Consider the following 27,935-nt stretch of genomic DNA (forward strand, 5'->3'; position numbering starts at 1 on the left):
CTTAGATTTACAGGAAATGCAGCAAAACCATGTATGGATACTAATATGTGACTTACAGATCTCTGGTAGCAGTGCGCTGTAGAGTTGGCCACTTCATACAGGCCCTATTGCAGTGCTTATTATGTGTGGATGCAATCCCTGACTGACGTACATGGGAGTCTGCTCTAGCCACACATGTATTTGTAAGTCATAGGGCCAGTGTCCTACACCTGTCAAAGCACATTAGGAGTTATAGTGGATGCCACATGTATAATACAGAACCCAATAAGAGATACATTAACAAGTAAATTACATGGGTGGGAAGAAAAAGTAAACTAGAGGTTCTATTTGCTAGGAGCATCTAAAAGTACAGTGATCCCAGGGCTGGGTTTGCAGCTTGCAGGGCAATGCAGCGGCAAGTTTTCAGTTTCCCAGAAGCACCATAGGCAAAATGGGATATTTCAGGGAGCCTGTTAAAACACTGTTTAGTCCAAGGGACTCCCCTCTTGTCAAAAATACTAAAAAAAAAAAAAAAAAAACAACCCCTTACTGGTTTGTCATTTACCTATCACCCAGAGAACAGCAATGCAGGTTTTACTAGCAAGCCATACAACAATGCCCGTGACACAATCTGTGTAAACAGTGGTTTTATTGCCAGTCGCCACATGTTTGTTTCAGGTCCATACATATAAAAACAGTCATGGGAGTAAAGTTGAAGTAGTCGCACAGAAAAAGAAGACACGGTAAGTTACATGTTGTCATCATCAGAGTCATCCTCTTCCTCTAAAGATTCCTGCCAGAGAGAATACAACATGGCTTTAGAGCGAGCACACAAATGCTGTGGACCAAAATAAAAACGGACGCCTGATGGTCACTTTTACCTTTGCATATTTCTCTGCTTCTTCTCTGATCTCTTTTGGTACGATTTCATGTCTTCCATTAGTTACTGTCAGAAAATATTGGCGATGTATAGAATAAATGTTTTTTGTACTACAATACATACTGCATATCATTCAAGATACTTACAGCTTCTATAGTGTTGTCAAATGGAGACCACTATGTAGGGAAATTTAGTACAAGTTATTACACTTATATCCCATAAATTATATTAGAATAGCATCACCTGTGGTTTGTATTGTAGAGCTTTTCTGTGTCCATCCCACTCAATAAGCAGAGATGGACGCACATGCTCAGTCTTGCCTCTCTCTACTCCTGGAGCTGCCCAGTCATGCAGATAACATTACTACAGCCTCAGAGGCAGGCAGTTCACCACACCAAAAATACCTGGTTGGACAAAAGCAGTAGGGGGCGCTATTCTAATGCATAACCTAGAACATGAGCATTTTGAAAGAAAATGTTTACGTATGACCTGGACCTAACTATATATTGGGATTGTCCTATGCTGTAAAGTTATGGTCCACATATTGCAGAAATGATCTCAGTCCTAAGTATGCAGATAATGTTGCATGAAGGCATGAGACCATCATCTCAACCAGAGTGTGATCCCTCCCTTACTGGGAATCACTGGGTGAAACAAAAAAAATAAAATATTATGACTGGACAAAAACAGGCAAATATTCAATATTACTGATAAAATTGGTATCTGTAAATTATGATTAATAAATAAATAGATTCTTACTCTCTCCAACCCAGCTCAGCTCCAGTTCAAATGCTTTATCTTTTACTTCATCATGGACAATATAGATTCTGGAAGGAAGAGGAAAGTTGACAATGGATGGAAGTACATTCCACAAGTGTGCACAATTCCCATTAGGCATGTCCCGTTCTGTCTATTAGAGATCTTTAGTAGGGGAACCCTCTGCTTCTACAAAGAAAACTTCCTAAAGGCCAAGACTACATTTCTATCAAAGATTCCATTTTCAACCCCTTCTATACTTACATCTTTGCTACTTCTTTCACCACTTCCCGACATGTCATTTCCTTCATCTGAGAAATATATAATAATACAATTACTAACCCAACATAAATTTGGCAGAATAAGGAGTAAACAAGCAGAGGCATTTGGAGAGAACCTGCCATGTCATACAGACTATCCTGTCTGGAGGCAGCTTATTAAAGAGGATGAGCTGAGCAGACTTCTATAAAGTTTTGTGGGAAAAGATTCAGTATTATTCAAGCTTTAGTCACTGAGTAGGACCGCCCAATGGACTCGGACTGCCTGTCCCGGGCCTAACTGCCATCAGGAAGCATTGCCAGCTGCATGGGACTAACTCCAGGATAAGCAGAGATCTAAATACATGACACGTTATACTGAATCTTTTCCCAACTCAGCTCTTGCTATAAAATACAGTGTCTGCAAATCAGACGCCATGTTCAGCCTGACAAGTCCTGTTTAACCACTTACTGACTACTGTCTCACACCTCATCAGTACAAATAGGCCGTTCTTTTTGACACTTACTCCTTTTAGTCCCACTATCACAGGCTGCATACTTTGTAACATGAAGAATAGAGGCATCACCACCTTCTTTCCCCTTACTGTGGGCACTGATGATAACATTTACATTACATGTGTCGTAGTATAGATCATATCTGTGCTGGGACATGAAGGAAATCATAGAGGCCATGACCCCACTGCTGTACAACACACTCACCTGAAGTTTTTCAATCTCTGTCTTGGCTGCTTGTTTGGCTTTCCCAATGGAACATCCCCAATAGCCCTGAGGAGCAGAGAAAGCAATTATTTACCATCAAGGCATCGCATATCAAAGATCAATATGTATGTATAGGATACATAGGTTAGAGGGAAAACAGAGATCATGTGTGAACAAGTGTCATAAGTGCAGCTTCACATCATAAAACTCTACTATGCGTCATTCATGATGGCTCAAGCAATTTTCACATCTACTAATATGTACGGGAGGAAAGGAGGCAAGAGTTTATAGACTGAGGTAAGTGCAATATCTCGTGGTTTGTCTTCTGCCCTCAGAATGAGTCATGGGTAATCTAGAAATACAATGCACCTCCCAAATCTTCAGCTGAAGCGTGAGAGCAATGGGGTGAGATCCACCTACAGCTATTTAGTTTTACAAGCAAATGTTATCAAGTAAAAGGAATCTAAGGGTTTTAGTAATGTCAAAACCAGCAGTGCATTGAGTATTAAGTATACACATACAGAAATAAAAAAAACTTCCAACAAGGCAGCACCTTGTGGAGTTAAACTACTGGATGATGGAAATTCTAGGTATTTCACTGCCTGTCGGTGAGTAAGTAGAAAGCTACAGTGATGTACAAGCAAACTTACATAGGCTACACCTGATGGGTCGATCATGTACAACTGAGCGCCATCATCTTCATTGTAAGATCCCAACATAAATCTGCAAAACACCACAAGAGGCAGTAGTAAAAGCAATTCCCTAAAAGCCCTTCACACTTTGTCCCATTAAGAAGACCCGTGATGAGACAAAATCTATGAAAGAGCTCATCAGAAAGTGTAGAATAGTACAATAGTAATACGTGCTAAAAATGACTAGAGTTACAAACCGCTTTTTAACCACATCATACATCTTGACGTGAAGCTCTCTCCTCACAAGTCACTTCCCTGTCTCACCCTGACCTACTGACTCCCCTTTTCTCTCCCCTAATTCCCTCTTCTTTCCCTGTTCCCTCTTACCTACCTATCAGTTATATTAAGTTAGATGCTATTTGGACCTACAAGACTGAAGAATGCTATGATTGCTATGCTTATTTGTGGCTTGTCTATATCCCTTGTATTGTGAACATATTTTGATCCTCCCCCCCCTTACTAAGAACTCCCTTCCTCCTTTTCTATATACTTTAAAATCTTTAATAAAAGAATGTTACAAAAAAAGAAAACTGCTTCCAGTTCTTATGATTGTATGAACTTAGAGTAGGGGAGTAAATCCTACCCAAAAAGGGACAATAAAATATAACCTTTATTGGTAAAATTAAAACACCTTTTGGGTGTTTTAATTTTACCAATAAAGGTTATATTTTATTGTCCCTTTTTGGGTAGGATTTACTCCCCTACTCTAAGTTCATACGTTTAAGCTGGGTACATAACAGATAAATCGACACATTTAGTGAATTTAGTTCTTATGATTGTGCAAAGGTTCGAGCAGTCAGACCCCAACCAATAAATCATTTTATCACTGATCCTGCGAATAGCGGATAAGGCGGAATTTTGTGAATAACCCAATTATAGCTCAGAAAACATCTAGTCACCCCAAACAAAAGGTGTGTAGAACCCTGAGAAGACTAGTCGTTACAGGGAACTGTATCAAAAGGTAAAATGGGTTGTCCAGAGATATTCTTTTTCTATTTAACTTACATTGGCCAGCGGTTTCTTCATGCAGGACCCGGGGATTGGTTCTGATCCCAGGTCACATGATTGGTACAACATCTGTCCCTCAGGTCGCTCATCCGTCCTTCCCTGTTTTCAGAGGTATTTAACTGTATTATGGGGGCTGGAAGACTATAGTAAAGTCAGCTCTAGCCGCCCCTCCCCTGCCAGGTAAATACACGTAAAAATGGGAGAGGAGGAAGATGGCGGAGTAACCCATGGGAAAGGGGCTGGTTCCAAACACTGCATAGAAAAAACACTGGCCAAAGTAAGCTAAATAAAAATCCTGGAAGCCATTCTAAGGTGCAGACAGAACTGCACATCTCCTGCTGGATTTAAAGGGGTTGTCTGGTGTCATCAAATTAATGTTACTGTTTGCATATTGAAAATTTTCCAATATATTTTCTGTATCCATCGCTAACAGTTTACTTAATCTCTGCTTGCTGTGCTGTCATTCATTGTTTACTGCCAGTGGATAAAAATCCATCCATGGTCATGTAATGTAATGGGCTGTGCACCTGTGTTTATCACATGACCAACCATGGACTACATATCACATGACCACGGACTGATTATTATCCACTGAATAAGCATAAATTTAGAAAACAGAGGAATTCCAATACAGAAAGTATAATGGAAAATTGTATATAACTTTTTAAAATACAAACAATAACATTCATTTGCTGAAAGAATTTGCTGTAGAATAAAAGCAATGCTCATGAAGCTTCTCAGAGGCAACATATGCTGCTACACAAGGACAATATGGCAGTACAGTGTACATGGACCTGAAAACCAGCATAACTGCAGAACCAATTAATATACATTCCAGCAAACCATTAGTGCTGCCTGAAGGCCAATGTCCTTCCTTACCCGCATCCGAACGGTCTGACAGCGCTGTACAGTGTATAGGTGTGTACATACATGGCCACTCTGTCTGCAAGATGCTGCACAGAAACAAAAGAGCTACATCAGTAAGAATACAAACCAAAATGTGGGGTAACCCATTACTCAGCAGACTACTGTACCTTTAATGGAATGTCATAGCCATAGTTTGATCTAAAATTGGAAGCTTCCTCTCGAGCAATGTCTGCCAAGCAACGAGCATCTGCCAATAGTCCAGCGACAGCCTGCAGGACACAACACAAGGCTCGTCATAGTCCAACACGTTTCTCTTTAAACCAGTTAATAAAGAGAGTTTCCTTAATTATATAATAAGACATAAGCAGGTAGAAGCATCTCACACAAGGTCATCCTCAATGACATGATCAGGAAGGTAAATCTGATAAATACATGTGCAAATCTAGCCTTAGAGTATTCTTAAGATGTACCAGATTCATCACAGTGGCTGAAGTGATCACCTGCCTGATCCAGGGGTCAGCAACCTTCAGCGCTCCAGCTGTTTTTGAAACTACAATTCCCAGCATGCTCCATTCACTTCTATGGGAGTCCGAAGAGCTGAGCAAGTGTACATCCAGGGGGTGCTGAAGGTTGCTGACCCCTAGTTTACACCACCCATTTCTTTGCACCAAGATTATGTGCCAAAATTATAGCAAACTGAGTTTTACATGTTGGTCTTAAAGGTGTTTTCCAGGCAGCGTTTTATATCCTGACGTCCGACCATACTAATATCAGTAGCCATGGTGCTGCTAACAGGACATAGATCTAGAAGCAGAAAGCTCTGTCCGCTGTGTAGTGGCAGCTACTGCAGCTCCGTGTCTATTGCCTTGACACTACACAGTGGCTGGAGCTAGAGAGACGGTTCCAAGTTTGTGCACTGTCTATTAACAGCACTGTAGCTGCTGCTGTCAGATGAGCTGTGTGTTAGACTCCACTCACTGGATACTGATCACTTCTCCCAAGGATAGGTCATTACAAATGTTTTGCCTGGAAAACCCCTTTAATATAATCCTCCCTAGCATCAGATATGCCACAATTAATAAGACATATAGGTTTCTTAGCTGTAGCACATCTTGGGCCTGTCTGTGTATAAGATCAATGTATGTAAGCTAGAAGCAGAAAAGTCTAGGCTAGCACTATATTATTCATTCTTTATCTGCAAAAGACTAAAATTTTGGCAGACTCCACACAAAAATCGGTGTCAAATCTGACACCTGTAAATAGACCCTAAAAGAGCTCAAAATGTCAACTGAAGAGGTTAAAAAGGGGAAAAAAAACACTCCTTGCATGTCCACAGAACTTAGCAGCTCCTCCTTAGACATAACACAAGATAAGAGTTTCGATTGAGTGTACCTTTAAGGCGCTATCCTTACCATGCCAACGTGCCGATCCACATTGAAGATGCGCTTGTTAGAACCTTCTTCATAGAGTTTAGATAACACAAGCTTCTCTACACCAAACACAATGCCATCTTTACATCTGATGCCAATGGCAGTGCTGAAAGAGAAGAGTCTCGTATAAAAATTGTGGAAACTTTACATCAGCCAGTGGAAACTGAGATTCTACATTTGGTTTTCCCTTTTATAATACAGTTCTCTCCCTCCGTTTGTTTCATATTACAGCACTGTGGTCTTAAAGAGTCTTCAGGGTCCATTTACAGACCGAGGCCTGAGGGAAAGAATGGTTATGGCCAACAGAGCAAACTGCTATACTGTGCTATGGCATGATCAGAGCCTGAACGGGCAGTACATGACTCTCTTTAGTGGTCTTTAACCCCAATGTCCTGCGTCTTCCACCTCGGGTACTCACTAGCCAGAACACAATGTACCTTTAATTGGAGAAGAAACCTGGAAAATCAGAACTTACCTACTGTTTTCTACAGCTTTACCCGCATATTCCATCTGAAATACTCTGCCATCTGGGGAGAATGTAGAGGCCGACAGATCGTACTGTAACCAAACAGAAAGAACTCTCTGTAACACACACATTTTACTGAAATGAGAATGAAGTTCCGCTCCTGAGCTGCTTTAAAGGTGCACTCCTTCTCTTCTTCACTAGGATATCATATTCCTTTATATGATCAGTGAGGGTCCAACTTATGAGACGCCCTCCCCCTTGACCACAAAGGGAGAGCAGTACTGGAATAGCGTTGCGTCCCCTTCTGCCTCCTTCCTGAACAGCAGTGCTCCTGGCACTTATCATCCACCCTCTGGACAAGGGATGACTTGTAATGACAGGAATACCCCTTTAAAAATGTACGCCCATCTTAGCTATAGGATACCTTGAAGTCTGGTGGGGGTCTCAGTGGTTGGACCCTCCCATCAATTCAGGAGAGTTTGGTCCCCCTCTCTGAAAGGAGCAGTATGCCAAAGTACAGCACTTGGGTATCTCTGACGCTCCCATTGAAATGAAAGGAGCGGTGTGCTGCCCATCTAACACTCCATTCCTAAATGGAGATAAAACACCCCTGTACTCCTGACTGATGGGGGTCTCAATGATCAGACCCCCAGTGACCTGCAAGTTATTTACTATTCTCTAGATGGGGAATGACTTGGCTTAGATGGCACCATATCCCTTTAAGTGACAGAGCTGTGTATAAAGAACATGCTCAGGATATTGCTAGCTCTGGGACCTAAACTAGAATGTCATCCACTGTCAGCAAACAAAGGATGTCAGATATTGGTATGACTGCATCACACAGGGATACAGCTTCAATCGTACAAAGCTGGAATCCCCCTTTAAGGCAGGTCCTCCATCAGGACGGGGTGCTTTCACTTTCACTAGCAGTCAGTGAGTCAGCACCGGCCCCCTCGCCCACACCGGCAGTGCTAGAATACCACAGCCCGGGGGCGCAGCTCCTGCACTACCTGCTCTCCCGCTCACCCCACCGCACAAAGACACAGACCCCGCCAGGACCCCGGCTCTAGTGAATCAGCCACTGCCAGCACAAGGCCCTCACAGATCGCTTGTCATTCTCGAGAAGGGCAACACGTCTCCGGCACTCAGCAGCCACTCACCCCGGTCCCGATAGAACTCATGTCTGACAGCGCTCCGTAGACTCTGGCGGTGAGACGGCACTTTCACTCCAGTCTTCCTCCGAACACTCACCAGCCAGTATCCTGCTATCTGATTGCTCAGTCACAGACCAGTCAGCGGCTTCTTACTAGAGCGCATGCGCAATAGTGGAGCCTATCTTATTAGTAAGGTTGGTTTTTGTATGTGCGAGCGGACGATGGTGAAGAGCGCCCTCCAGTGGTGGGAGGTCTGCTATGCACAGTTTTCTTTTCTGTGTGAGCAGTATAATACAATAATTAAAGGGAACCTGAGTTTTCATGAAAAGTTGAAATATGTGCAGGGTCTTGCTGGGCAGTCTGTTCTATGACTGTATCACCCTTCATAAGTTGTGTCCTATCCGCTTTTCGCGGCTAATAGCCCTATTATGGCTGCAACACAGTTTACATTTCTGTCTCAGGCTGGGTTCACACCAGCACTCAAACTCTATTCAGGGTTTCTGTCCCCAAATCTGCTTGAAAAATGCAAGAAGGACTTCCCATTTCCCGCCAGAAACCTGGCGGAAACACAGTGAACCCCATTATAGTCCATGAGGTCTCCGGGTTCCTCTGGTTAACCGCTTTTTAAATCGATTAAGTTTCCAAAAAGACCTGAAGAACAAAAAGCTGAACACTAGTGTGGACCTAACGTCAGAGAGGGGGCTCCATAGTAGGGAGTAGTCTGCCCCCTCCCCTACCCATTACTGATACTGTTCTGATTTAAAGGGAACCTATCACCATGAAAAGGTAGTCTAATCTGTAGGCAGCATTGTCTGTGATAAAAAGTGTACTGGACGCCCATTGAGAGGTACTTGGAGGGACCCAGAGGTGTCAATTGCAGCTCTTACCCGGGCATCAACCTGAGTGGGTGGTGCAAATAGCACAATATAAAACAAATAAGACCGGAAAAAGATGAGAGGTAAAATGAGCTAAAAAGCTAATGTTATTAGGTTCCAATGACAGTGCTAACAAAGGCTACGCGTTTCGACACCGGTTGGGTGTCTTCGTCAGGCTACAAATTTCTTGAGCTGTCAGAGTGTGGGAACCAACAAGACACCCGACCAGTGTCGAAACGCATAGCCCTTTTTAACACTGTGATTGGAACCTAATAAAATTAGCTCATTTTATCTCTCATCATTTCCCAGTAGCGCTCTGTACTTTTCCCGGTCTTTATGTTTTATACTGTAGGCAGCATGTTATAGAGCAGGAGGAGCTGATCAGATTAATATATAGTTTTACGGGAAAAGATTCTGTATACCTTGCCATTTATCCATATGTTCTTTTGATGTGAAAAAAAAAAGAGTAATTGAGTCTAGTGAGCAGTCCTAGCAGTGACTTTCCATACAGAGATAGCTCCAGATTACACATTTTCATGGTGCCAAGTTCCCTTTAAAGAGGACCTTTCATCAGATTGGGCACATGCAGTTTTATATACTGCTGGAAAGCTGACAGTGCGCTGAATTCAGCGCACTATCGGCTTTCCTGATCTGTGCCCGGTGTAAAGCGCTATCGGTCCCGGTACCGTAGCGCTTTAGTGTCAGAAGGGCATTTCTGACAGTTAGCCAGGGACGCCCTTCTGCCCAGCAGTGCCTATCGCGCTGTGCTCTAAGACTGGGGAGGAACGCCCCCTCCCCTCCTGATAATACTCATCTATGGATGAGCACTGTGAGCAGAGGGAGGGGGCGTTCCTCCCCGCTCACACTGTACAGCGCGATAGGCGCTGCTGGGCAGAAGGGCGTCCCTGGCTAACTGTCAGAAACGCCCTTCTGACTGTAAAGCCCTATGGTACAGGGACCGATAGCGCTTTACACCGGGCACAGATCGGGAAAGCCTGTCAGCTTTCCAGCAGTATATAAAACTGCCTGTGCCCGATCTGATGAAAGGTCCTCTTTAAGCTAGCCATAAAGGTTAGATTTTATACTTCTGAAGTGGCAGATGTTTGACTGTCTGCTGCTGGATGGTTGTACATAAACTTACGTCAGTTCATCACATAGAAGCCAACCATCATCTAAAGATGGCCAGTACCAAAATCTGTTGTATTGGATTTTATCTGCCATGGTCTTTTGTATATGGGCTAGACTGTGGGGAATTTTGTATTGTGGACAAGTGTTTGTACTACGAACACACCCACAAAGTGTCCATCATTTACTGTGTCTATTTTTAGCACTTTATTAGCAGTGAACAACTTTCATCGCTTAATTTTTCAAGGGTCTGGAATAGGCAAACACTCGAAAAGTTTTAGGTTGCTCATGCGTTTGAGACAGGTAGGTTACAGGTAGCTGTATGACCAACCAACCACAGTTCAATTCAGACTAACAATGGCAGTCTAAAATCTAGACTGCCAACAGTAACTGTATAATAGCAAATTTCTGAGAAAAGTGCCCGTAAGATAGGAGATCTGGGAACACTGGATTGTAAATACACACAGGCAAGCAGGAAGAACACATTGGGGGGGAAAAAGCTCTGAGCAGGAAAGATTCTTGCTATCTGTGAATAATATCCCATCTGTAATCACAGAAGCAGCCAGAAGTAGATGTAAAAACATAGCAAACTTTTGTTATGTTTCGGCTATGATATTTGCAGAATCATTCGTTTTTTGCACATAGCAACAGTTTGCAGAAACGTTTGAACAGGCTGTGAGGAGAATTAACCCCTCCCCTATGCATTCACTGTGTCAAGACAGAACCGAATTCCCCCCTCCACTCCCTGCGATTCAGTCTTGCTTATCTAATGTATTTTGGAGGAACCTTACCTTACTTTACCTTACTTAGTGGCAGGGACTTTAAAGAGGTTTTCAGGCAGAGAGCAGCCATATTATTAGTGCATTACATTATGGACCAGATTTACTCTATGAAATGAGACTAAGTTGTCTGAAAAGTTAGTGATTGTTTAAAAGTAATATAAATTCCATGATTTCTGTGGGAACTGCCATCTTAATATTTACTGTTTAAACACAAGATTCCTATTCCATATCCAAACATTACAAATCATGAAACTTGTCAACTCTTCCAGAAGTTGGGATGTCTGGTAGGCTCACAAAATAATGAGTGACCTCCAAGAGTCCCAGAAGAGTGGGCAAAATGGGTTCATATGCTGTGTGTGTAGGTCACTTAAAAAGGGGGGTGATATACTGTTTGTGGGTCAATACAATAAGTAGTAGGCAATTAAAAAAAGACCGCCGCCCCTATTTTTTAAAAATGTTTAAAAATTAAGTCTTCATACAGCTCTATGAATGCAAAAATAAAAAAAAAGTTATGGCTTCTGGAAGGTGGGAAGCGAAAAAACAGAAGTGGAGAGATTGGTTAAAGAGGACCTTTCATGGTTTGGGGCACAGGCAGTTCCATATACTGCTGGAAAGCCGACATTGCAGTGAATTCAGCGCACTGTCGGCTTTCCCGATCTGTGCCCCCGGGTAAAGAGCTATCGGCCCCGGTACCGTAGCTCTTTACAGTCAGAAGGGCGTTTCTGACAGTCTGTCAGGAATGTCCTTCTCCATAGCAGCACCTATGGCGCTATATACTACTTTCCAGCAGTATATAGAACTGCCTGTGCCCCAAACCATGAAAGGTCCTCTTTAAGGATCAGCAAGGTATGTCTTCTTTTACTGTTTTATGCCAGCCTGAGTAGTTTTCCAACAGTTTCCTTTGGGCTGGATATTCCTGATGTAGTAGAAATTTATGTACTTACTGTATACGGTTTCATTGCTGAATTCTGGGTAAAAACCAGAGCAAGTAAACTGAGTAAGCTCCCCCTAGTGGTGAGGAGCTGTATATCAGAAAAACAGAGGCCTAACCATTAGAAAGCTATAAAATGCATCATTTATGGATTACAAAATTCATACATATTTAGGTAGATACATATGACTCAGGAATTAGCATTTTCTTTAAAGTCTGTTGCCAATTTTGAATCAAGTTTACTGGCAGATGTGTATAATGGATGGGAGAGCTGTGTAAATCAGGAGTGAGGATTATGTTCCAATGCAACTTCATTGGCAGTGCCCAGATCGATAGTTTGCCATAGCAGTCTCAGGCAGTTACCATTGAAAAGAATGGAGTAGTGGTGTGCATTTCAAATCTGTTACTCTATTCAAACTAGGAGGCAGAACACTTCAGCAAGGAATGGAGTAGTTGGCACTATTTTTCTTCAGTATGTCAGGAACAGAAGTAAGGTCTCAACCCGTAGATCCACAGAAATGAGGACTTTGCATTGTATGATGCAGTCATATTCATCACCAATAGTAAGCACAATAAATCCAGCATGTATTCAAGTAGAAAAATCAGTGACGTTTAGGGCCTTAGACCTTCTTTGGCCTTGTCTGTATAAGTTGTGTACTCTGTGGCGTAGTAGCAAAGCGATGCATTTTTGTAGGAAGATACTTCGCAACTCCACCACACAGCATAAAGAAGAGCCTGAAGAAGATCTAAAGACAGTAATGCCGCTCGATTTTTCTACCTGAATACATGATGGATTTATTGTGATTACTAGCATCAATCAGCAAGTTACTCCCAATTCTTTGGTTAGGGGGTAACTTCTTGTTACTGCAATAACCCCTTTAAAACTTGTTACATCTTGACATAAAAACTTTGATGGGACATGGGATGGGAAGTAAGTAGAGCTCAAAAATGTTAAACCAGAATATGTTTTAGATTTTTCAAAGTAGCTTTGATGATAGCTTTGCACACGCTTGGCATACAGTCAGCTTCATGATGTAGTCACCTGGAACGGTTTTTCAACAGTTTTGAAGGAATTTCCAGAGGTGCTGAACACTTGTTGGTCGCTTTTCCTTCACTTTGCCCCAGTGCACAAAATCAGGTCCGAAGAAGAACTTGACTGACCTGCACAGAGCCCTGAGCTCAACTCCATCAAACTTCTTCATGATGAACTAGAACAGAGATTGCAAACCAGACCTATTTGTCCAACAGCAGTATCTGACCTTATAAATGGGCAAAAATTCCCACAGAAACACTTCGAAATCTATTAGAAGGCCTTTCTAGAAGTGTAGTATCTGTTAAAAAGCTAAAAGGCAGGACCAAGGTAGGTAGGAGCCTATGGATTTAAATTGGATCATAACATTTCCTGGAGATGTAATGTGTTGGTGTCCCAATACTTTTGTCCATAGTGCCCATAATATGTTAGCGGAGCTAACAACCAAAATAAAAATCTGTAGATGAGGTTTGCAATCTATTTCTTTTGAATTCAGTCATTTTATTCTCTTCCCTGCGGCACATATGGTATATGGATATAGTGCAGGGGATAGAAGACTTACCCAAGTGTCTCGTCTGGTGCAGGATGCCACCAAAATTAGAATTTTTTTCACTGTGGCTTTCAGCCAGGAATCCCAAGTGAATGGCCCGGCTTTCAACTTAAAGGATGTAAATTGCGGCCAAACAAGCAATAGCTGACATGCTGTGTGTTCAAACCCCTCAGTGCAAGCCGCTTTGCTCTATGGGTTTTTCTTCAGGGTGTGAGGGGTATTTGTTGAAATCACATTCACTACACTGTCACTGTACACGGCAGCAGTTTAGCTCCAATTTTGCAGCAGGTAACCCGTTGCGAGTAACCCTAGCCTTAAATGAAAATTTACAGGAGAAAAAAAAAAAAGTGAAATTCTGACAATGCTGTTTATTGTACAGATATATCAGGCAAACAGTGCTCAGGAAACATGGTCATACAAGTACTTCTGCACTTAAAGTGGATCTGTCACCAAGTAAAAATGGCCGCTGTGTCCCTGAACATTTTATTTTTTTTTAATAACCTTCCAGGAACCAGGATAAAACAAACAAAACGGCGAGAAGTACAGCGGCAATCAAATGTTTGGTTTTTTTTACTTGGTGATAGGTCCTCTGTAAAGGAGTTTATAAACTGCCACCTCCTAAATATACAAGTCTTCAAGACCTCCCTAGTCCTATAGTAATACCTACAAAAGGTAATAAAGCAATTTACTCCTAACATTGTCCTAAGTGCGTGCAGACATATTTGTTTCCGAGTGAGAACAAGTACAGCAATATAGCAATGCACTTACAACATCTTCAGCTCCTAAGTGTAATATGCAGTTGTGAGGGCATTTTCCAGAATTTTGGTATCAATAACCTACCCTTGTATAGGAGCTGAGCTGCAGTAACCTGGGACAGACACGACCAAGTCTATGGAGCTGTGTATTTCCAGCACCGCACAATGTGTTTTTGCTGACACCATGGCGGCTAATCAATGGGGATGCCAGGTAATGGAATTCCACCAATTTGATTAATAGCTTATTTTAAGAATAGATCCATCAATATCAAATCCTAGAAAACCCCTTCAGGCCAAGGCCTCATGTGGCATAAATGCCAAAGAAAAAAACTTTATCTAGCGAATCCCACCCCCACACTGTGGTAAATTATGCGGAGCATGTCAATTATATCTACGGAATTGCCGGTGGTTTCCCTATAGGTATAATGGGAGCAGAAAGTCTGCAGAGGAAAAACGATGCAGGAAAAGCCAGAGTTGCTACATGGGGCCTTAGCCTCAATGTTTGCCCTTTCCTACGTGACAAGTGCAATTACAAAATGAACCTCTCTTACTGGTAAAGGCAGCCATTTTTATGTGATACATCATTCATACTAAACTCATTAGAAATCTGTACATCATAAAATACAAAGGCTGTACTTCAGAGGGGACCCCTGGGTGGGATACTTGGTAGTGGATGCCTCCACTATGCAGCCAACAGATCCACTGTATGATCAGTGCATACAAAGAGGAATGCTTAAGCCCTGCCAGTAACACTATACCCATTATAATATTCTGGACATTATGGAATAGAACTACTACAGTAATGCTGTGAAACATTTAATACAATTATACACAAGGTCTTGTTAGCGTTGAATATTATAATAAATATTGGGATTTTCGCACATATAGTTTAGTCTTTTTCCTAGTCCAATGTGTTCACTTTTCGGTAGAGAAGGCGCGTTTCATCATTGGAGGTGCAGACTTTCCTACATCAAACATCATTTCAAGAGGAGGGTTGTTAAGGCAGCACCAGTCAGGAATACGGCCAGTCTGATTGTAATATTCCTTAGATACAGAGCGGCTGCCAAGGATATCCTGCAGAGCTCCAAATATTGCACCTAAATGGGAATACAGGTGAAAAGAGTCAGTCAAATGTAATGTTAGTCACATATATGTAAGTGAAGTAACTTTCCACTAGTGAATTGTAAAACTTGTGGGCACACAACAGCCAACTCTGGTGACTCCAAGCCTCACCTTCCAGTTAGAGGGACACTTCCATTTACGGGCAACCTCCCGAAATGACTCCCAAGTATACAATAATAACTCATGTAGTATATCATAAAACATATCAAAGGAAACATCGAAACAACACAAATAACCAAGACCTACTGACCTAGAATTGCAATACCCAGGACCTTTATAAGCCAATGTTTCTGTATTCTGCACCATATTAGAAACAAGGGTATTGTGTCAAATTACAGCTCAACCCTATTTTCTTGATTGGGTCAAGTTATAATAGCAGGGCTGTGGGGCCGGTAGGCTAACCCACTGACTTTGATTCCTCCATTTTTCCTTTATAAACGGTTGACAGCCATGGCCAAAAGCAGAATCGGCAAAGCTCCTCTAATTCATGAAAAAGGGGATTCAATTCCTAACAAGGCAATACTGCAACATGCCATGCATCTAATTCTACAATATCATAAATTGTAGAAGATATCGTATTTTCCAGACACCCCAGATTTGGTCACATACATTTACCCTCCCTGGTGGTCAAGTGGAATAGAGGGGTCAATGTCACTAACTGGTATACTGTGTGAGGGCACACTAAGAAGCATTCATGCTTACAATTGTAAATGCAGCTATTTATATATATTACCTCCCAGCCAGGCAACACAGTTTGGCTTTGCAGGTGGGCTGTGAACCTTGAAGGTCTTGGTGGCAAGGGCTTCTTTATATTTTGGCTTTTCCACCAAGTATCGGATCTCTGCCATTAAGCGGTGAAGAAATCCTGGTAGCATTGCTGTGCCTCCAGTAACCACAATGTTTTCAGACAGCTGTTTCCTGGTATCTATAGGGCACTGACGCACAGAAAAACAAGATAGGAAATATTTACATTCAATTCTGAGCAAGATTATACAATGATTTGTGACTGTAATTCAGGCATGGACTACGTCATATGTTCATTATCTTATGCTTAAGAGTAAGTTCACGTAGAGTTTTTTTGAAGGCAGATTTTTACGCAGAATCCGCCTCAAAATCTGCCTGCAAAAAAGGCTCCCATTCAATTCAATGGGAGCCGCTCATTTTTTTAAAATCTAGCTAGCTAGCTAGCGTACAAAATAGCAATGTGCCATATCTTGCCGTGGTGTCTGCAGCTCGAGATTCACTCCCGATTAGGCCCATTCATTCCGCCGTGTCAATGTACCCTAAAGGGGATGCCCAGGATAATAATAATAAATAATATAATATAAATAAAACAAGCTGCAGTTTCAGTTTACATGCAGATGGCATGTGACTGCTACCATTCAATCGATGGCTGTAGTTATTTTGTGCCCCATTACTGGCATTTTAGCTCATGAGAGGCATGTTGCACACATCATGACACAGCCATCGGTCATATGCCATAATGCTAATATTATATAAGCATGAGTGCTTTGCCAACTGGGAACTAAAACTGCTTTATTTAAACCCGATTATATATATATATATATATATATATATATATATATATATATATATATATATATATATATATGTCAGCCCCTTCTTCTGATCAATATGGACATGGCACAGGGCTACCAATAAAACAACACCTTCTGACCAGCAGAACGTAGGTAAGGGGTCAGTTTAGAGTGCCCAATTCCTTTAAAGGCCATCTGTTTTGTGTTCACAGCTATTATACTTTCGTATGGGTCTCTATAGTTATATACAAGTAACAACCCAGTGTAGTCTGCTTCTGCTATCACACTTCTATATGTCCCTTACCAACATACTACAAAATGTATCAAATCAAACAGGAACTATGGAGGCTGATGAGACAATCATATACACAGAATGGTCTATTTCTGATCATGATTATTTGCAAAGTAGCTTAAAATTATCATTTTAAATGGAGTTAGAGGCTTTGTTACCTGTACAAGAGAATCCAGTATTAAAGTGGCAACAGACTTCTCTTCATTGTCCTGCTCAAACAACAACTCCACAACCGAATCTCTGGGAAAGAAAACAACACATCATGGGGATCAAGTGGTTTTTGTCATTTAACAAAAGAGTTTAAAAAAAAAAATGAAAAGACTGATATAAGTGAAAACAAAATGAAGACGAGTGCTTCGCCCTGCAATGGTCCTAACAGTAGTTTGACAGGAGTCTTGCAGTCTTACAGCAAAGAATAGAATAGGTAATGTTGTGAAGTTATGCAAGTTTCCCATATGTAAATAAATGGAGGTGTTTTAGAGGTACTCTCATCTCAAACACTTGTGAAACATCCGCAACTATTAATATTTCCATCAGGCTTACCCTACTCTCCTCTAAACTATGAATACACTTATAGGCCAAGTAACTACATGTGACTCTCTCTCTTGTCTGCTACTACAATGCATACATATTCTTATTTATATCTCCTTTCTATATAGGACATTACCCTACATCTACAGTCTAACCTGATAGCTCCTTTCACATGCAGAATCTTCTGTCCATCCAGGGGGTAGTCAACATCAGGAGGAGGTGCAGGGCGCTATAAACAAAAGAAAAGAGAAATAGTTATGTGCCTATATAGTAGTTTAAATGGTCATTACATTTTCGTTAAAGTTGCAAAAAGCAATAACACAAGCAAATATAAGGAATTTTGTAATATATCTTTTCAGAGAAAAAAGCCTCTTTCTCTGCTTATAAAGCTCTTTTCCCTCTCCTTCCTAAATGAACAATCCCTACGGGATTTGTCTTTCTAGAGGAAGATGGGACTGCAGCACACAGAGGTATAATATTAGAGTTTTACATAGAAGTATATGGAATCCATAACTTTACTGATACCTCCAAGTGAGTGAGAAAGATTTGTGGGGCATGGAGTGTACATGGAGTGTACATGGAGTGTACATGGAGTGTACATGGAGTGTACATGGAGTGTACATGGAGTGTACATGAGACATAATAGCAATTAGTCTCCACCAACAGCTCCAAGACCACTGAGAATTCGGAAAAAGAAAAAAAAATAATCTAAAACAAATATACAGAATATAATCATAACAGCAAGAAATATTGTTATTTCACATGTACACTCTACTACTGATTTAGGCTAATTCTGTTAAAACATTAGGTACAATTTAGGGGAAATTCAAGAAAATAAACCTACCTCAGAGCTACCATCAATGTTAAATCTGGCAGCCTGGATTTTCAGTCCTCGTTCCAGGTCACTTACAAAACAAATACGAACTGTAGCCACAAAAGTAGAAAAGAATTCTGGTCAACAAAATGATTTGGCATATCCATAAGAACAACAATAGCTGCTCAATACAGACGGTTTTACAAAAACCACATTCCCTTAGTTGTTTACAAGGCACAGCGCTGTACAGATCACAATGTCACGCTGCTACATCACTACTGATAGTTAAAATGTTCATGTTACAACCCACAACGTCTTGATAAGTGGCAGTCAGGAGAATCCAATCACTATTCACTATCATTAGTTGTAATATTTTGTCATGAGGCCACTGCTCTGTGTAACCCTAGCCTAACACATCAGCGAATGTATCAGTCTGGCATGCAGGCTCTATAGTTCACAGAGCATTGCTTAGACTGGATACAATTGTATTCAATTTTCAGCTGAAAGCAGGACTAGTTACATACAGCCTCTGCATGTACATATGGCCCTATTCACATCTGCGTTCAGGAAGTCTGCTTGGAAACCTATATGTATAAAAAAAGCAGTTACAAAAGGAAACCTGCAGACCCCATAGACTATAATGGGGTCTGTGAGGTTTCCGCACGAAACATGCTGCATGTTTCATACAGAAACCACACGGACCATGGGGTCTGCAGGTTTACTTAGGTAACCACTTTTCCGTTCGGGGGGGTCCCCAAGCAAACTCCCCGAACGCAGATATGAATAAGGCCTTAGGGTGTTCTCATTCACTGAAAGCAAACAAATTGAATTGAAACCAAATATAATAGGACATTACAGGACTTTCACTAAATAAAACCCAAATCTCTAATGTCCAATCTCCAAGTAACGGTGCCTACAGAGTCGCAAACTGACTCTATTCACTAACAGAATCGCAAGGTGACCTGGTGATCTGTGGTCGCACGAGAGTCGCGGCTAGAATTGCAGTGTAGTCCCTAGCCTAAATTATGACACTTCACTGCTTTTTGTAATATTGATATTACATAACAATATCCCTTACCTTTAATATCTTCCACTACTTCTTCAGGTACACTACCTAACACAGTACAAAAGAAAAGAAAAATCAAGATATAGGTAGTTTCAATATGTGAAAATCTGTCTTACGAATTACACATTTACAGAAAATTAAAGGGGTTGAAGTTTGAAAAAAACAAACAACCCCCCCCAATCTGCTTCATCACCCACAATATTCAACACCAATGCTCTGGCAATCCTCAGTGTTCCTTGCAGTAATGACATCATGTACATCCATGTGACCTCTGTAGCCAATCACTGGCCTCGGCTATCTCATGCCATACACATTAGCCTCATCCCTAGAGATTGGCCACAGTGATCATGAGCCTTTATGGCACATCAACACTGCAGGAAACTAAACAGAGTCCAAAAAGAACTACCAGAGCGACATTGCTGAAGCAGTAGGGGATTGAACAGGTGAGTATTGGCCATTTCTCTTTTCTACACTTCACTGAAATGCCAGACAACCCTTTAAAGCAAGAAGAGCCTGAGCTACACTTACTCATTACAGATGGGAGGCTCTGCTCCTTGGCTGTCCCGGTATCGGCAGTGCACTGCTCCAATAACTGAGCCTCCAGCTCTCTGGACAGAAGAGAGAACACTTTAGTGCACAATCGTACAGATTCTGCGCTGTGGTTCTCCCAATGGGGCAAAGCTAGAACTCTCAACAGGACTATTACTATTTTGGGAGTTGTAGTTCTGCAACATCTGGAAAACCACAATTTAACTGAAAGCAGTTATATCATTAACTTAGAATGGGGGAGAATCCACACTTTCCTGTATATGTAGCGACAAAGATTTTTATTACCTGGCTGATGTTTCTGCAATGTAACCCCTAAGCCTTTTATTAGTGGTGTATAAGACAGTGAAGGGTCAACCTCTGTTCATATGCTCTATAAGGATGTATGAACATCAAAGAGAGGGTCTGTACCCAAGCCCCAAAACTGGACAGAGTGGCCCCTAGTGGATTTATATTTAAATAGATAGACACAAAGTAATATAACATTGATGGGGAGACTCTGGGTGGTAATAACAGCTGAATGTCACTGGGTCCTCACTTATAGAACAGGTTACCTACATGGGTCGACCCGTGTATGCTGAAGTAGCTGTTCTCCGTGTGAACAGGCATTTTGTCATTCTAATGATGGTGTCTGACATCAGACAGTCATCTCCTGTAATCTCTTTGATAGTCATGCATGAAATGGTTAATTTAAGGAGAGTTTTAATACAAATCCAATGAAACAAGGTTTAATTTTTCCACACTGAGCACCTAAGCAGCAAAAATGTCTGGAGGTGAGCAAAGCATCGCAGCTCAATACTTACTTGTGAATTGCTTTTCCACCCAAGGGAAGAGCTCCCCAACAGCTCAGAATTGGAATACCCTCATATATCTGACATGCGTTAAGGATTAAACCTCTACAAACACAACACTTGTTAGTCTCAACTTGTGCTACAGCCCCCAGACCCTCACTCTAATTTCTAAATTCATGTCGCTTCAAACTGCTGAGCTCCACAATGCTCTGATATGCTGTTCTTCCTCTCTCCCTTGCTTGAGTGACAGAGCCCGGGAGCTGAAATCTGAAACATTATTAACGTAAGTGTGAATCTATCCCAAGTCTCTATAGCCACCAAGCTACTTCTATCAGGTATATATAGAAATTTGCTCCTATATATCACTGGAATAGGTGGTATTCAGCAAGGAGTTAAAGTCCACTTTCCATAAGCTACATAAATAATCATTGACTAAAAAGGATACTGGCAGAACAAGGGTCTCTCGATAGCCACAGTCCAAGACTATTGCAGAGTTTAGGCCAAGTGTCATCAGAGACATCAGATGCCCCGGTGCAAACAGTACCGAAGGAACCTGCCAAAAAAACAAGACCAGTTAGCTATAGTGATGCAACTATGAATTACTACACAATGATTTTGCTCACAAGACATGATTTATCCAAAGACTGTAGTGTTGTACTAGCTGCATCACAACTAATAAACATGAATGCAGAGGGGTGGTGACCTGCAAACTGACAGGGCTGTGCTATAAGACCTACCAAAAATTCAGCAGGGTCGAAATTCTGGCGACTGCAATGATGCAACTTGTGGGGCTGACCACATTTACTTTCATTAGCTGCAATGCAGGCAGCATGTCATTGGACAGGACATGTCACGTTACTAAAGAACACAAAGTCGCCATATAACCCTGGCCTACCAGAACATTGCAATCACTGCATACTGCTACAAATTCTCTGGCCATATTATATTATTTATTCACATAAACACATATTAGGCTAAAATTATGTGGGTTGTTATCTCCCCCCCACAAAAAAAGGTCATATGATACCCGTGATAGTCACATGGTTACTACACACGATATAAACATGGCATAATACTTGCAGGAAGCATCTGCACATGTTTAGAATTTGTCCCATAAACTACAGCCACTTCCCAGTAAAGCCAGTAAAAATGTTACAGTCTTGTAAAGTCTCCTACCTCAAAATACTTGAAAAGAACCTTTGTAAGGGTCTCCCTGAAGTGAGAAGGGGACAGTACAGATTCTATCAAGACTACTCGGCGGTCACGAGGATTCACCAACAAGTGCCTGGAAGTGAACAAATGAGAGGTATTAAAATGTGCTAAGAAAGGAGAACATGATGTGCTCTGTACATACCTTTTTTATTTGTATATCTTTGCGTAGAGGATACACTACATATAAATCAAGGAATGGCACAAGAGAAGGAACTTCCAGCGCAAGCAATCTGTGCCTGACTACTTGTGCAGGAAGGATTAGCAGTGTCTACGTAGTGCCACATACTTCTGTATTATTGTCAGCGTCTGCCATCAGGATGTGATAATTATACAAATATTCAGAGAAAATTACCGCTGACGTGTATTCCATGTCTATTCCGCATTATATATTTTATCTGCATTACAACAGGACTGATAGATCGGAAATGTCACAGTGCCGTGTCTGGCTTTACTTCAGCTACAGCATTGTGATCTCAACACTTAAGTGTAATACATAATAATAATAATAATATATAAAAGTGAACATTATTAATGACAAACAGGAAATTCACAGAAGGTCACCTGAAAGCAGAGCTAAAGCCAAGTAAACACGCTTGATATACGATAATTCAGAGTGCAATTCATCATCTTGCTTTACCTTTGTTGTCTGAACAGATGTCAAAAGAGAAAGTCATTTATTGGCTTTATGGCTAACTATGTACAGTAATCTCTCTGCCGCAATGAAATCTGGTACTTTTATATGAAGCCTCAACTTAAAAAATAAAAATGGGCAAAAAAGCATGGTCATACCTTCAGATTTTGTGGGAACAGCCAAGCATCTACTATATATGGGGTGTCCTGACTCTACTCAGTGGTGGTGGTCAAGGGAAGGAAGAAGGGAAATGTTGAACATGCCTCTTTAATCTCAAGGGAGATTAGCTTACTACCTTCTCCCTATTAGAAAGGTTATCTAAGACCCCCATGAGTATTGGATACTAATTGGTGGAAGTCCAAAACACAGACCCCATACTGATCAGCTAATGCTACCTTCACACCAGTGCTTGAGTTTCCGTACCCAATCTACTTAAAAAGCGGATACCCCTGGAAACCCGCAGATCCCATAAACTATAACGGGCTCCACCAGGTTTCCACCCAATTCACAGCCCAAAGATGCATTTGTCAAGTGGAATGGGGGATGGAATCCCCAAAAAGAAACCAAGTGCTGGTGTGAATCCAGCTGATAGATGCTATGGACGGGGTATATACTCAGACAAATGTCTGCTCTTATTCCAGTAAATAGGAGCAGAGGTGGTCCCATTCACTTTAATAGGAGGAGAACTACTTCTGACCGTATCCACTGTATATAGCTAGGGGCAGGCAAATTAGTTGATTGGTGTGGAATCCGGGTATCAGCCCTTCACTGATTATATACCAATTACGTACCGGTAGAATAGGTTACTAGTATCCAATACATAGAGGTCATAGCACACACAGCTCAGAAGAGTGTACAGGGGTATGGGTGGTCAGGAAGAATAGCTGTCATCTGATCAAGCGTTTGGCTAACACCTAGCCAGCTTAACCCATTATAGACTGGGCAAATTTCCATTCCAGCTTCATTGTTTTTAACTCACAGCATTCGAACAGCCATGACTTTTCTTATTTTTTTTTGTTCACAAAGCCATATAAGGGCTTATATGGACAAAGTGTACTTAATGGTGGTACCATATAGCCATATAGTCTGTACAATGTATTGGAAAGATGGAAAAAAAAATTGGAAAAAAGGCATTTGTGCCAAATCTTATGGCTATAGTTTTACAGTATAAAAATGACGTTACCCATCTTCTGCGGTCTGGTACAGTTCTGTGATACCAAATTTAAACAGCATTTTTCATGCATTATGTTGAATGTGTGGGATATATATTTTTATAGTTTGGGGATTTTAAAATGCAGGAATACCCAAAGTCTTTAATTTTTTTAAAGATTTTTAATAACTTTATTTGTACTTGTTTCTTCCCTTTTATTTTAGACCCCTTAAGGAATCTGATCATTCATACAATATACTGGAATACTACTGTACTACCTAGAGTAAACCCACACATTACAGGGAGAACATACAAACCCCATGCAGATGTTGTCCTTGGTTGGATTTGAACCTAGGACTCCAGTGCTGCAAGGCTACAGTGCCAACCACCATACTGCCCACCTTCATGCAGCTGATGAGCAGGGGTGTTGGGAGTTGGACGCTTACCAACCAAATCAAGCTTTGGAACACCCTTTAATTGTAAGCCAATACAATAGTTTTACAGAACCTTACCTGAAATATAGCATGTGAATGAACTCTATCAAATAGGAATACAGCTCTTCTGTATTGATGTGATACTGGACAACCTTTATTGGCTGTGAAATTAAAAAAAAAAAAAATTCCCATTTGATTAAAATTAAATGTGCAACAAACATGGCATGCTGTATGGTGCAATGTCTTACACAATTTCTGTACAACATGTGACTTCTATTTAACGTAACGTAAGATGGAAAATGCTACAATTCTAATTTAATATTGACCCTCCACTCCTAATAGCAGGAAAAATAAGCACTACTACACAATTCAGGTTTCATTACAAAGAAACACAAAAAAGGCATAGACATGCAGAAAGCAAATAATAATATTAGCTTAAATGGGCACGAATAATAGGGGATGACTGCAAGACAACAGATCAATTATATGTGTGGTGCTCTATCACGACTGACTAAAGTTCTGATCACATCCGCATGGAGGACTTTATCCTGTTTTAGCAGTCTGCCTCTCCATTGTATGAGTCCCCCAAATGACCCGAACAATGAGATCCAGCGCTAGTGTGAACCTCGTGTAAACCTAGATTCACACAACAGTGGAGAACGGCCATGAAAAATAATGTTATTATGGATCTCTTATACAATTGAATGTATTGCGTGATCCATAAAAACAAACAAAAATATAACAAACCATAAGAAAAAAAATACCATGTGAATAGTGCCAATTCACATACAGTGAAATTATTACAGTTGTGTGACAGTCATTAAAAAAAAAAGGTCATCACACGGAAGATTTGTGTATGAATGTAGGCTGATATATTGCTTATTACTGGCCGGTCGCAAGTCACCACTGGTGAATTCAATATCCAAAACTCAGGGTATTCACTCAACAACCAAACAGTGTTCCCATCTCATCTTAGGCCTGGTTCACATCTGCGTTCAGTATTCTGTTCGAAAAGTCCGTTTGGGGAACAGAATACCGAACGCATTAAAAAGTGATGAGCAATGAAAGCGCACGAATCCCATAGACTATAATGGGGTCCGTGTGTTTTCTGTGCGGTGTCCGCATGAATCATGCGGGGAGAAAAGTACTGCTTGAAGCAGATGTGAACCAGGCCTTACTCATTTAGCCTATCCTTCCAGTTGGGTACTAGACACTTCTAGTCCCAGGAAACAAACTAACCAAACATCATGACACGTTACAATAGGTCCATCATGAAAAAACAATTACCTTTGAAACACCCGGCTTTCTTATTTCACTACGAATAATGCATCTTGGTCCACTCTCACCAGCAAATCCACATCTAAAACAGAGAAAATCTTGTTATACCCAATATTGTCTAATTTCCATTTACAGTGCATAGAGATGGTGCCTGATCTCACCCGTATTCTACAGATATATAATAGTCATCTGTTCTTGATCTACAATTATCACTGCATAGAAATACTTACTAGGTAACCAGCAATCTACACTGGAGGTATTTGCTGGTGTTTTTCAAGAAACTCTCCCAATGAAATTTGCTTTTAAACCAGCCCTGTGCATTGTAGGGGACATTACACCAAGCATCATCATACTCATTAGATAGCCAATTAGATACAGCATTTCCTTGAAAAGACTGGATCTTATTTGCATATTTATAAAAACATTTTTTTCAGGAAAATTATGCATCTACTGGATTATTTGAGGGTATGATAGTAAGCAATATAATTCCCCTCTACAATGCACTGCAGCTGGATAAATATAGAGTTTCCTAGTGACAAACTCCCATTAATAAGGGCCAACCCCTTTGTAACTATTGGACCTTTCCGTAGGTCATCAATATCTAATGGGTCCGATAACTGAGACTACAAGCATGAGCATTATGAAGAGACCATTGCTTTGTTGAATATCATGCACAGGACTGATCACTGCATATTGATAGTGCTTGGTATTGCAGCTCAGGTCCATCTACTTCACTTCGCTGAGTCAAGTGACTTATGATATCATCAGCACAGGGAAAAGACTGCAATGGTGGATCCCAAAATGATTTTAAATTGATAACCTATCCCAAGAACAGGCCATCAATCAATATTTTAGATAACCTTTCTACAGGGCTATTCCAGAGGCATTTATACCTTTGGAGAAATCATGATAGATATGTGGTCTGACAACGGGGACAACTACAAGTCCATGGCAGGGCAGAGTGTGAATGTAGCAGTGGTCAAGCAGACTCCCTCCACAGCCTATGGCACTAGGAGCTTAGCTGTTTTATCAGTGTCATAGACAATGAATGGCGCAGCAAGGCACACGCTTCTGGCGGCAAGTGAGGGTCCCATCAATCAGACCCCCAAACAACAAGAAATAATCCCCTACCTAGTGCAGAGGTGACAACTGCTTTAGTCCCTGCATTTTATGTCTATATACAGTGGTAGTCATGGCAATAGATATCAATGTAACCTCAGATGTCCACAACCTCTAGGACAGGGGTAGGGAACCTTGGCTCTCCGGCTGCTGTGAAACTACAACTCCCAGCATGCTCCATTCACTTCCATTAGCGCTCCGGGAACAGCAGAGCAAGTGTGCATGCTGGGAGTTGTAGTTTTGTAACAGCTGGAGAGCCAAGGTTCCCTGCCCTAGGGGATATTTCACTCAGACCCCACCCACATCATCCAGGGGCTACATGTAAATAATAAGGCACAGTATAGATGACACTTGTATAGTGACACAAGCTATGTAAGAGTCATTAGACAAGGCTGACACCTCCCTGGGCCATAGGGATCACACTGAAGTAGAAGGGCATATACCACAGAGATCTCCAGCACAGAGAAGCCATGTACATACTACTTATTCAGTACATAGAGCCAATAACACAACCGTGTAGTACTGTCTGCCGGAAAATGGGCCAACTCTATGGTGCTCCGGTCCTCCTGCAGGCCCTCTAATAAAGATGACAGCTCGTAGCCTGGCGGGCGGAGAGCAGAGACGGCCGGGTACTCACTTAGTGAACGCCTCCCCCAGGTCAATGACCACCGCGGTCTTCTCTCCCCCACTGCCCAGACCCTCGTACAGCGGCATCTCTACAGCACAGCCCAGCCGCCGCCTCAGAAGCTCTCTGACTGACAGGGGCGGGGCGTGAGTGCCTGGGGTCCTGCCACTGGAAAAGGCCTGTCTACTGCAATGCCTGTTTCAAATGTGGTATATAATAATAATAATAATAATGATAATGATAATAATAATAATAATAATAATTAATAGATAGGCAAATACCACAACCAAGTCTGTGGAAGTGTGAATAGGTTTAGATGTAGCTTGTAAATAAATAATACAATAGCTACTTTCTGGTATACTGGCTGGCATGGAAATGGAAAACACTGTTTTGTATAACCTGTCATATCTATGTTATATGTAAATATCATATGTATTATGTATCATATATGTGTCATATTATTCATACACTCCACAACATTGAAATGGCAATATCAAAAAGGAAAAGTCTTGGAATTATGGAAATCACA

The 27,935-nt window shown here is 41.3% G+C and overlaps 2 protein-coding genes across 3 annotated transcripts; both read right to left on the minus strand.

Moving 5' to 3' along the window:
* Window positions 1-609: 609 nt before the first annotated feature.
* On the minus strand, window positions 610-8,345 carry PSMA3 (proteasome 20S subunit alpha 3). Its single transcript, XM_075282708.1, has 11 exons — window positions 8,216-8,345; window positions 7,065-7,147; window positions 6,572-6,695; window positions 5,327-5,428; window positions 5,172-5,245; window positions 3,243-3,315; window positions 2,593-2,658; window positions 1,880-1,926; window positions 1,619-1,686; window positions 861-925; window positions 610-772 (listed from the first exon to the last, which is right to left on the minus strand). The coding sequence occupies exons 1-11, from the start codon at window positions 8,234-8,236 to the stop codon at window positions 728-730; spliced, it is 768 nt and encodes a 255-aa protein (XP_075138809.1). The 5' UTR covers window positions 8,237-8,345; the 3' UTR covers window positions 610-727.
* Window positions 8,346-13,861: 5,516 nt separating this feature from the next.
* ACTR10 (actin related protein 10) lies at window positions 13,862-27,561 on the minus strand. Of its 2 annotated transcripts, none has more exons than XM_075282710.1 (13): window positions 27,419-27,561; window positions 25,672-25,744; window positions 24,463-24,545; window positions 22,134-22,242; window positions 21,403-21,510; window positions 20,970-21,037; window positions 20,149-20,228; window positions 19,633-19,668; window positions 18,585-18,664; window positions 17,896-17,969; window positions 17,368-17,449; window positions 16,113-16,314; window positions 13,862-15,354 (listed from the first exon to the last, which is right to left on the minus strand). In XM_075282710.1, the coding sequence occupies exons 1-13, from the start codon at window positions 27,493-27,495 to the stop codon at window positions 15,173-15,175; spliced, it is 1,254 nt and encodes a 417-aa protein (XP_075138811.1). In that variant the 5' UTR covers window positions 27,496-27,561; the 3' UTR covers window positions 13,862-15,172. The 2 variants fall into 2 exon arrangements, with proteins under 2 accessions (XP_075138811.1, XP_075138812.1); XM_075282711.1 differs by having other exon boundaries at window positions 19,633-19,664; window positions 20,145-20,228.
* Window positions 27,562-27,935: the final 374 nt, after the last annotated feature.

Source organism: Leptodactylus fuscus, chromosome 7 (assembly GCF_031893055.1).
Source record: "Leptodactylus fuscus isolate aLepFus1 chromosome 7, aLepFus1.hap2, whole genome shotgun sequence".
Classification (NCBI taxonomy): Eukaryota; Metazoa; Chordata; class Amphibia; order Anura; family Leptodactylidae; genus Leptodactylus; species Leptodactylus fuscus.

Coding starts and splice junctions, on each gene's coding strand:
- PSMA3 (XM_075282708.1), bottom strand. CDS start 8,236: ATGAGTTCTATCGGGACCGGG. Junction 3,316..5,171: donor GTCAGACCGTTCGGATGCGG/GTAAGGAAGGAC, acceptor GGTGTTTTGCAG/ATTTATGTTGGGATCTTACA. Junction 773..860: donor AAGCAGAGAAATATGCAAAG/GTAAAAGTGACC, acceptor TCTCTCTGGCAG/GAATCTTTAGAGGAAGAGGA.
- ACTR10 (XM_075282710.1), bottom strand. CDS start 27,495: ATGCCGCTGTACGAGGGTCTGGGCAGTGGGGGAGAGAAGACCGCGGTG. Junction 22,243..24,462: donor ATTCACATGCTATATTTCAG/GTAAGGTTCTGT, acceptor GTTCACTTCCAG/GCACTTGTTGGTGAATCCTC. Junction 21,038..21,402: donor GAGAGACCCTTGTTCTGCCA/GTATCCTTTTTA, acceptor AACGCATGTCAG/ATATATGAGGGTATTCCAAT.